Source organism: Elaeis guineensis, chromosome 2 (genome assembly GCF_000442705.2).
Source record: "Elaeis guineensis isolate ETL-2024a chromosome 2, EG11, whole genome shotgun sequence".
Taxonomy (NCBI): domain Eukaryota; kingdom Viridiplantae; phylum Streptophyta; class Magnoliopsida; order Arecales; family Arecaceae; genus Elaeis; species Elaeis guineensis.
In genome coordinates, this window is record NC_025994.2 from 88,468,114 (window position 1) to 88,479,749 (window position 11,636).

The 11,636-nt window shown below is 38.6% G+C and overlaps 1 protein-coding gene across 3 annotated transcripts in view; it reads right to left on the reverse strand.

Moving 5' to 3' along the window:
* Positions 1-2,147, reverse strand: part of LOC105054684 (rRNA biogenesis protein RRP5) — a 46,737-nt gene extending 44,590 nt beyond the window's left edge. For all 3 annotated transcript variants that reach the window (XM_010936257.4, XM_010936260.4, XM_019854325.3), the window contains exons 1-2: positions 1,872-2,147; positions 1,555-1,766 (exon numbers count right to left, since the gene is read on the reverse strand). In XM_010936257.4, the coding sequence (XP_010934559.1) occupies positions 1,555-1,766; positions 1,872-2,040 (381 nt within the window). In that variant the 5' untranslated portion in view covers positions 2,041-2,147. The remainder of the gene's footprint in view (positions 1-1,554; positions 1,767-1,871) is intronic.
* Positions 2,148-11,636: the final 9,489 nt, after the last annotated feature.

Here is an 11,636-nt window from a genome sequence, read left to right on the forward strand (position 1 = left end):
TTTTACGAATTGTTCATCAGTCTAATCTGATAGCCACAAATGAAACAACATGAAAGATGTGATTAATTTATTAAATCAGGAGAATACAAGCTTCATCATCAGAGGGAGGTGAGATAATTGCTGCAGGCAGCGAGCCCCTTATTGCTCACTGTTAAACTAAATCAAACTACCATTCTAGCTTGCTTGTAAAATCTCATGGTGCATGTATATATGTATGCATATATGTATACCTGCACATATATAAATGCAGAAGTCCATGCTGCTTTGGAAAGACCTGACCTGCATTCTTCCCACTGCTCATACCAACACAGTCATGTTCATGGGGGGCACCATGTTCATGGTCGGCTGGTGGAAATCCAACATGGCTAAGTGTCCTGAGTGAGATGTAATGGCCTCAAAATGTTTACCCACTGGAAACCTTGTCGAAGGACCAAGCGTCCGGCATTTGTTTGAATAAGTTAACAGACTAGTCTACTTACGGTTGGATATGCACTGGTTATTGAAGGAAGGACCACATGGACCAAGTTTTCTTAAGAAATATGAAAGAAACTTGTACAACAGAACATAGGTCATATACTTTAAGGTATAAAGCACCTAGACATATCCAAAAGTTTTTTTTTTTTTTTTTTTTTTTTTGGTTTGGGGAGGGGTGGGGGGGCGGGTTTGCTGGGGCGGCTATGCCTAGAAAACCATGAAATAAAGGATTGTACACAAGTAGTAATAGTCGTTTTCTATTGAGACTATTAATGTATGCCAGTCACATCTACAGTCAATTTTATACATTGTAAATCCAGTTGGCACAGCTTTATTCATGGAATTGATTCACTATGTAACCTGAAAAGACCATACTTACCATTAATTCTTGCTGCAATCATGGGCTTTTGCATGTTAATAATGCAGTAGCTTATGTTTGTCCATAAAGAAACATCAAATTGGAGACTGCTGCTAACCCTATAAATCTTAAGATGTTGGAACATGAAGCTCTTCTAGTATGACAGTGTTCAGTGTGAATGAATCAACATTATGCACTGGTGTCCAATCACCAACATTCCATAAAAGACTGAATATTGAGTGTCCTGTGCTTCATATATTGCTTTCCACTTCATGTGAATGAGTCATTCATGATTAATTCATTTCCTTGCATGGTATCTTAATTTCCATATCTTTGCATTAAATCAATGGATAACAAAAATTTGGAATCTTATAATTCTTCAAAGCTAACATTTATAAATTATTGATTTGTTTACAAAGGTAGATTTGGTTATCTAGCTTTAAAAGAAACAGTCATATACTCATGGACTGTGCACCCAACAAAATCCACCAAGCCCCAGCGTATACATCCAATACAACTGCGTAATAAACAGAGATTCAGCAAGGTTTGTTAATTATCAAATTTAGGGAATGCAAATAATAATTCTGTGAAATAAAAAATATCAGAAGTAAGAAGGATAAGTCTGCAGACAGTCATCAGAAGATTGATGTATTCACACAACAACAGCCGATTAGTTGAAAGCTCACAAATCTACGGCAAAGGGAATTAAATGCACTGGATACCTTCAACGTGATGCGGTTGGCAAACCTAGGTAGCTTCCCGGTCACGCCATCGCCAAAAAGTGATCCAAAATCATCCACGGCTTCAGCCAACGACTTCTGGGCCCCTTTGTTCTTCCTTGTGTCCTTGCTCTTCTTGGACTCCCTCTCAAACTCCTCTTCGGCCTCCGCTCGAGCCTCTGCTATCTCCTCCCGAGTAAGAACGCTCGCTCCTCCTGATCCAACCATCAAAAATCCCCCAAGAACAAAGAAGAGGGCTTTCTTTTAGCATCAAGATTAGCTTTTGAAACGATAGGATCAACGAATGGGTAAGAAAAAACCTCTAGGGAAATCAGGATCGTCGTCTTGAACGAGGAGGGAAGAGGGCAGCTCCGATGGAGCCGGGGGGCGTGTCTTATCCTTTCTCGGCTTCTTGAAGGTCTTGTGGGGTTTCGTTCCGTTGATGGGCCGCTTCCTCTGGGGCGCCTTCTTCTCAGTGAGAGCTGCCATTCTCGTACGGAACGAGGAAGGAAGCGAGAGGCCGGAGAGAGGGAAATTGGAGAACTTTCTTGGCTCTCAGCGTTGGGGAGGTTCTGGGGTTTAGGTTTTTGGGGGACCTAAGCGACAGCTCGGCCTTATATAGCGGAGTTGGGTTGGAGAAATTATTGCTTGCACCAGGTGCGAGGGAACCAGGACAAATCCCGGAGATATGGACGGTGGATTGCGCGCAATCGGGAATTGGTGAAATACAAGGGGTAGCGTGGCGTGTTATCCACCGTGGGATTTGACGCGGTCCAATTGTACCTGGTGCATGCACTATGGGCGCTTTGGGTTAAGTTGGGTTTAGGTACGGTTTTTCCTGTGAGAGGTCGAATAGGAAATCTTAGGGAGGCGTTTGGTACAGAATAATCTATCTAGAACTAAAAATAGTGTTGATGGTGATAATAAGATCATTATATTTAATTATATCATCATAATTCTATACGATGATAATTTTAAATTATTTTTATTTTTTAAATCATCTTTTAATGTAGTAGAGATATAAAATCCGGGTATCTAATATCACTCTATCACAGTGGTCTTAAATATATTAACCAAAATATTCTCATGGTTGAAAAATTTTTATAAAAAAAAAAAAAATTTATCGTGATATTTTTTCCGTACGTGTGGGGTGAGATGAATAGTTGAGGTATCTTCTCCAAACGGAAGAGAAGAAACGTGTGCACATAGCATCATCTCCACGAAAAAAAAAAAATCATTTTTTCTCTCATCATCTCATTAGAAAGGTTTTATTCTAAAACTAATACTTAACCTCGTATTACATGAATTTAATTGATAATAATGATAATATTTTTTTTACTATTAATGTTAGTAAGTATAAAAATTAATAATGTTATAAGATAGGTTTGTAGAATCTATTCTATAAGCATCAAAAAATAAAATATTAATTATTTAATATAAAGAAAAAAATTTTGCTTCTCTATAGAACACCGCCACATCAAATCAACCAATTATTTAAACAATCATTATATAATAGAAAGTAATTAAGAAATGAAGGCATCATAAATTTATAAATCCATTCAAAACAATCAATAGAAAATAATAACAAATCATAACTTGAATAATAAATTATTGCATGATCAACATCAATTTTTTCTTACGGTAGTCTCAACTTCATACTAAAATCCTATTTGGTTATTTAGTTCCAATAAAAACTGATATACCTTATTATAGGTCATGTTGCGCTCAATCCCCTGTTGCATCCGTCGTCGGAGAAGAGCACCTGCAAAAGAAATCTACACTGACCGGAGTTGTGTCCGGTAGGGATCCTCCAATACTTAAGTCAGCAGAGAGTGATGAACAGCAGATAGAATTTTGAAAGTGGCAGAGTCTCAGCCCAAAAGTGCCTTACCAAATGATGTTCATTTACCTCTTTTTATAGACGAATAGTTGGTAACCGTATGTAATGGTTAGATACGTGAGTCCCGCATATTCTGGTATTATGTGATCGTAGGATGGGTAGTTATACCCACCACTGATCATGTTTTGGCCATTATGCACTTTCTGCGCTGGCAGTTTTAGATAAGACGACTATATATCGGTAATAATAGTACGTCGATCGTATGTCGGTAGAAGTCGTGGAGATCCGAATGAGCATCGATCGATAACTCTGATATATCGATGGTCATCGATCTAAGATTAATCGAGTTGTCGTAGCTAAATCTGTCGATGGTTGAGGATAACCGACTGTAGGTTGGCCAACTAATTGTTAGTCGGCATTTTGTATCCATGAAGCCGATTTAGAGTCAAAATCGAGGGTCGGTTGAATTATCCCAATAATTGTCCCCCACTCCCAAGTCCAAGGTAGTCTGACATGCATGTCGTCACGTGGTCTATCACCTTGGACGATGAGAGTTGTCACGTACTATTTCAAGCCCCAATTCGACTGCAGACATTAATAATTTTTGAAATATGAGAGGTCTTTAGCTATTTTGTTGTTTCGATAACTATGGGATCATCATTGAGATGTTGTTTCAGAAAGATAATTTGGCATCCGGAGAATTCAGACAATTTGATTTTGATTAGTAGTTTTTGGCCACGTGTCTAGATGTCATTGACTCTGTGCTATTTACGTGGATAATGGTGAGGGGGCACGATCTAGGAGTAGGTGCATCGAATCGTCCGATCAATGATCGATCTTGATGTAATCACGTGTCAACATCTAAGGAGATCCTGATTTAAGTGACTTCATCTGGATCGTTGAGGGATCCTACATATATAAAATCATTTTCATTTAGATTTTTTACTTTTGCATTCATTATTCTTTCTCTGCAACAGAAGGTTCTGCCCCAGTGTTAGGAGCTTCTCAAGTTTTCTTATTCCTTGCATCATCTTTAGCTCCAAATCGAGTTTCCATCCCCTTCTCTTAAGATTTTCTTTTTCTTTTTTATTCTCATTTTCAATGGTTGGTAGAGTAAAAAAGCTTCATCTTCTCGGGATAGTCGATTGGAGAATCCAATCGATGATTCTCCTTCGGATCTGAAGACAAAGGTCACTTCTTTATTCGAGCCCAATGTTGAACGACTCCGGAAACAGTACCGTATTCCGAAGCAATATCAGCTTTCCGCTTTTGATCCGGACAGTCGGATAAACTCTCTTCCTCCGGATCGAGTTGCATTTTATGTCGAGGACCTTTAGGCTAGTCTTCGATTTTCGATTTCGGAGTTCATCTGGAATCTTCTTGACTATTACGATCTTTATCCTCCTTAGCTGGCTCCGAACTCTATCTGGTTGATCATTAGTTTCGCCTTGTTATGTCATCTTATCCCGACTAATTCTCATCATTCTCTATTTCGAGCTTTCTTTGTTCTCCGTCCTCACCTCAAAGCCAAGGATTGGTGGTTTTTCAATCCAAGGAAGGGCCTTTCTTTCATCTACGGTCTTCCATCGTCCATTCATGGATGGAAGAATTAATTTTTCTTTGCTTCTTCTTCGTCTCTTTAGGGCTTTTCTTCGTGCTGGGGTGATTCGAGAACTGGCCCTAACGAGAATAGTCGGGTGAATACTGTCGATCGAGAAAACTTTTTCTGACAAAAAGATATGAAAGTTCCACCACAGCGAGAGCTAATGACCGAACAGACTCTCTATGATACCGAACTTAGTTCGGTAACTTTTTTAGGTATAACATAGTCGGCCACTTTATTTTTTTTTTGTTTGTTTCTGAATTTTGTGCTGATCTTTATCTTTTGATTACATCTATGTGGACAAGGGCATGAGTTTTGACTACTGACATCCATTCGCATGCTGCCAAGAAGAAGATAGTGATCGATGTTGGATCCTCCCAACCATCGAGAAAAAGTTGGGTTGATACTCCATCGGTATCGGCAAAGGAACCCGATGTTGCATCGGAGATGGCCCCTGAGCCGATCCTAGCATTATCAACTCCGACAATGCTTCCGCCAACTGAAGTGCCGTTTGCTGAAGTCGAGACGGCGAGAGACGAAGAAGTCGCAGTAGGACCATCAGCAGCTCCATTAGTGGGGATTCGGGCCAAATCAAAAGTCGTGGCCGAACTCGAGCAATCTGCTGCAGCACTAGTTGTTCCTCCAGCAGAGCGATCTTAGGCACAGTCAAGCACTGATTTCATGGCGGTTTCAAGTGTGCAACCGCCAACTGAGAACCGAAGAAAGATGCCAGCTACTTTCGTCAACGATGGATCGTCTGCAGGCCTCTCCACCCTCTTCGACATCAGCATTTCTGTCGGTGAGTCGGCCTTGGCTAATCCACATTGGCCAGATGACTTATCAAGGCTGTGCTTCTCCCGACTGACAGGATGAACAGGAGAAATCGAATGGTGTCCGAAATATTTTTTTTCTTTTATCCGACGATGCTTGGGGTAAGTTTCTGGCATTCCTTTCTCTGTTTTTTTTTTAATCTGACTCGACTTTGTCTTTTTCTTTCAATGGACATACGATATGTACGCTCTAGAGAGTGGATATCGAAGAATTGCTAACTTTCACCAGACGTGGATGGATGAGGTGGCAGCCGCCAGCGCCGAAAAGACTGCTGTCGTTGAACAGCTTCATGCGATAACTGAACGAGAGAAGAAGCTTCAAGAAGAAATCTCCTGTATGACGGCCAACCTTCAATCCTCCAGAGCCGAATTTGAGTTGGCTCAACAAAACATCACATCTCTTGAGTCTCAGATCAGGAGCAAGAAGTATTCCATCAGTCGGCTCCAGAGAGAAAGAGACAGATGCATTGAAGAGCTGGAAGTGAAGCACGGCAGGCATCGGGCCACTATGAAAAGGCTGGCACTGGCTGATGCCGAGTCAGCCTTCGCAAAGACTGAAGTTGAATTGGTGAAAGATGCCTTGAGTCTGGTTATCGAGAACTTCAAGGATTCGAAAAAATTCAAGGATGAGATTCTCGAGGATGGATTCGTTTCTTACTGTGTCAGATACAAGGACAGTCGAGATATAGATGAAAAATTGCATCCGCACTTGGACTTGAGCAGCGTCATTCCTCTTTGTTCGGGAGAAGAGGCTGCTGAAGAGGGTACCATGCCAGCTGAAGGAGATGCACCAGCTGCACCAGGATCTGCTCCAACTACTAAGGCTGTGCCGGAGCAAGGTGATGAAAAAAATGATTGGTGATCGGTATAACATTTTTTTTGTAATTAGATAGTTCAATTTTGTAATCAGACCTCAGATCCAATTTTGTAATCTTCTCTTCAATGAATGAAAAGAAAAATTTTCTAAGTACAGATTTTCTTTTTACATTTGTACTTTCAATGTCGTGAAATCACAGTCGGACAACCGATTATCCATCAGTAAGTTAGATGTTAGTAATAACTATAGTAGAATTTATTCGTTAGTCTAATGTCAATTGACATACTTTATATACTTTTTAGATATTTAGATATTTGATAGATGGTGATAAGTTGAATATCCTTCGACTGGCCGCAGTCAAATCGGTGTATTTAGATATTTGATAGACGGTGGTAAGCTGAATATCTTTTGACTGATCGTAATCAAGTCGGTGTATTTTTTATTGAAATTCGTATGTTAGGACATGCATGTGTGTTTCAAAACTTTCTTTTCAAAATACCACAATAGAAGAGAAGATTAAAATACCTTTTAATCTATATGATGTATGCATAAAAATATAAACCATAAAGATCTAGTTCACATGCTGAAATTGTACATATGCTAAAATTCAATATGTGATCAAATCACATACCTATTTCACGATTTCTTTCTTCAAATCTGGATCTGAAAAAAAAAGTTTTCTTCTAACCACACAAGTATCCGGTCTCTACGAGTATCCACTCGGAATCAACCTGGAGCAGTCCTCTTCAAGTTGAATTTTTTTTTCTAAGCAAATTCAGCCTGTTGAATCTCGAACGAAGCTTGGATCGCGACCAACTCTTGATCTCTTTCTTTGATCTTTTTTTTCTTCTCTTCTCTTGTCTTTCTTCCATTTCTTGTGCTGCTACCGTGCATCAGGAACTAGCACTAAAGGTGACGCCCAACAGCCCTTTTGGGCGTGATGATATGGGACACCCAAGGTGGGGCGTGTGGGATGCCGAAGGGAGAAAAGAAGGAGAAGAGAAGAGAGGGCATGGGGATCTCTAAAGGTGATGTGGGGCTGCTGGTTTGGATGCCTAGGGACCTTAAGGGAGGTCTCTTTAAACAAACATAAGAATTAAATCCTATTCAATCTTATAATACAAGTCCTACTTGCATTAGGTTTCCTAATAACTTAAGTTATTCAACTTCCTTTAAGAATCCTTTTAGGCACCAACTCTTGGAGCCCTTGCACCCACATAAATACACTCCAAAGTACACCCAAGGGATGCTCCATATGGGATCCATAAGTCCTCTAATCATGGGATATGCCCAACTTGATCAAATCAAGTAGCGGCCCATAATAACTATCAATGAATATTAATTAAGGACTTGCACTCTTAATTTATTTGATCCAAAACCTTAGACACCCAACAATTGAAGTACAATAAATCTAATTTATTTAGGTTATAGCAGATAATTAAGTTTGAATTATCTTATCAAATAAGAATCCAAACGAAAAGAAAAAATTGGATCCAGCCATATGCTAATAAGGTTACCTTGAACCCAATCAGATTTCTCTAAACCCAATTGACACTACATAAGTTCAATTACTAATTCAAGGTCTAATCTTTTTGTTGTGTGACATCATAAATTCAATTCTATCTGATAGTAAGATATACAATGATCTCTATCAAAGTATCATTGAAACTCTTTTTAATGGATCGAAACAATTCTACTCTAACTCATCAAGAATTATCGATCCAAAACAATCCTAGTGAGCTCTCACAATCCATCAGTGATACATAGCAGTATGTAGTGGCAATCCAATAAAACTGAAATGAACCTCTAGGTATAGTTAACGTGTGATTCAGTTCCTCTATTGTAAGTTCCGACTAGATGGTAGATCATGGATAAATCGTCAAACTTCAACATCAGTCATATGATAAATTCGATCAGCTCAAGTTCAATTATGACTTCTATAGAAACTCTTTTCCATCAATCATACTACTGTGGCCACAGACTCTCGAACTTAACCTCTTAAATTTCATATGGCTACTCCTTTCTATCAAGATTGATAGATCTCATCTTGATGCGCATCCTACTCCTACAGTAGACCAACTGTCGTCAATATCCACTATAAGGGCTCATTGAGACTCATGTTTATGTGTTAATCAAACTCCAATAGTCTCACTGTGAGTAGTAGTACCATCTCAGATTAAAGGACCAGCCACACAACTATAGCATCGAGATAATCACTGACGATTGAAAAGAAATTCAAGTGATCTCTCGTGTGGTCACGCTCAGTACTAGTTGTTCTCTAACAACTATCTGCACTTATCATCCAGTATCTTTACACTATAGACTAAAAACTCATCTATCCCAAAGGAAGCGATCTGTGCGTCGGTCTATCTGGATCAATCACCATCCTCATGATAATTCTATGATTGGGAGTATTTAAGAATTAAATATATATCTCTAATTCTCAACACCTTGAGAATATGTATCGAAAGTTAATTCCATGGATGATTCAAGAACATATCACACTTGAATAAAAAATAAATATTTTTTTTATTGATTATATCAATGTATTAAGTATAAAATTATATCTTAGAGTTATTACAATATGTCAGCCATATTGGCTTCTAGGACATATATCTAACAATCTTCCACTTGAGCTAAAGCCAATTGGTCACAAATCTAAGTCTCATCTTCTCAAGGTGGACTTCCATGTTCAGTTGGCTCAATTGCTTTATCAGTGGGTCGCCACGTTGTCCGCGAAGTCTATTCTTCGCACATCGACATGTCTCTTTTCGAGGTAGTCGCATATTATATGATACCACCACTCGATGTATTTTGATTTTTGATGAGATCTCGGCTCCTTAGCAAGTGCTATGGCTCCATTGTTATCGCAGTAAAGTGGTATGGCATCCGATGTCATAACTCTAAATTTTGCAATAAACTTTTTGAACCAGAAGTCTTTTTTTGCAGCAACTGAAGTAGCGATATACTCAGCCTCTGTGGTCAAATCCGCTATGATGTGTTGCTTGAAATACTTCCAGCTGACTGCGCCACTATTACAAACGAACACATATCTTGATGTAGACTTTCTATCATCAAGATTAGACATAAAGTTTGAGTCAGTATAGCCCTCGACTCGCAACTCAGAATATCCTTCAAAGATCAAAAACAAATCCTTAATCTTTTTCAAGTACTTAAGGATATTCTTCACAGCTATCCAGTGCTCCTCATCTGGATTCGACTGATATTTGCTCGTGACACTCACAGTAAGGGCAATATTAGGTCGAGTACACAGTATGATATACATGAGGCTCTTTATGATCGAGGTATAAGGAATCCTACTCATGCACTGAACTTCCTCAGATGTGGTCGGACACATCGTCTTGGAAAGATTAATACTATACCTAAGAAATAAGAATCCTCTTTTAGAGTTTTTCATGCGGAACCTCTTCAGTACTTTCTCTATGTACCGCTTTTATGACAGACCTAGCATCCATTTAGGTCTATCCCTATAAACTTTTATTTCAAAAATATAGAACGCTTCTCCTAGGTCTTTCATAGAGAATTCTTTGGACAACTATCTTTTGATCGTGGTCAGCATGAGAATATCATTTTCAATGAGGAGAATATCATCTACGTACAATACGAAGAATGTTATTGTGCTCCCACTGATCCTTTGTATACACATAGTTCTTCTTCATTTTTGATGAAATCAAACGATTTGATCGCATCACCAAAACGATGATTCCAACTCTGAGAAGCTTGTTTTAATCCGTATATGGACCTTTGCAGCTTGCAGACTCTGTGATCACCATCACCAGATGTGAAACCCATAAGCTGCTCCATATAGATATCTTCCTCAAGATATCCATTCAGAAAAGCAGTTTTCACATCCATCTGCGAGATTTTATAATCATAATAAGCTGTAACAGCAAGCAGAGTGTGGATGGATTTCAGCATGGCTACGGATGAGAAGATTTTTTGATAGTTAATATCCTCGTACTGACTGTAATCTTTTACCACAAACCTAGCTTTATAGGTCTTTACCTTACCATCGGTACCTTTTTATCTTTTGTATATCCATTTATACTCAATGGGTACAATACCCTTAGATGGATCCACTAAGGTTCATATTTGGTTTGAGTACATCGAGTCAATTTCTGACTTCATAGCATTTAATCATTTTTCAAAATTGATGTCAAACATCACCTTGTCAAAGATATTAGGATCATCACCATGACTTCTATCTCCCATAAGAAATATTTTTTTTACTTTCTTCGTGAGTATACCCATATACCTTTTAAGAGGTCGAGAGATCTTGCTAGATTTACGAGGTGGTAGATGAACATCAACTACTGGCTCATGAATAATGGATTTTTGAGGATCTATAGCTCTTTATTTTTCAGAGATCTTCTCTTCGAGCTCAACTAACCTCCCATTGCCACCATCCTGGATAAATTATTTTTCTAAGAATATGGCATTCTGACTGATAATCACATTGTGGTCTTGTAGAAAGTAGTATTATCCCATAGATTTTTTAGAATATCCTATAAAATGAGCTGTTACAAATCTATCCTCTAGTTTATCAGCCATCTGTCTCTTGACATAGGCCGGACATCTCCAAATCTTAAGATAACCTAGACACGACTTCTTACCTACCATATCTGGTAGGAACAGACTTTGATGGAATCCTATTCAACAGGTGAATGGCAGTTAATAAAGCATATCCCCAAGGATATAAGAGTAGATCAGTGAAGCTCATCATAGATCTGACCATATCCAATAGGATTTTATTCCTCCTTTCGGATACCTCGTTGAGCTGAGGTATTTTGGAAGGAGTCTATTGAGAGACTATGCTATTGTCCTTAAGATATTTTAAAATTTTTTGATTAAGGTATTCACCTCCTCGATCAGATTGAAGAACCTTAATAGATTTACCAGTTTGCTTTTCTACTTCATGTCTAAATTTTTTAAACTTTTCAAAGGCTTCAAACTTGTATTTCATCAGATACACAT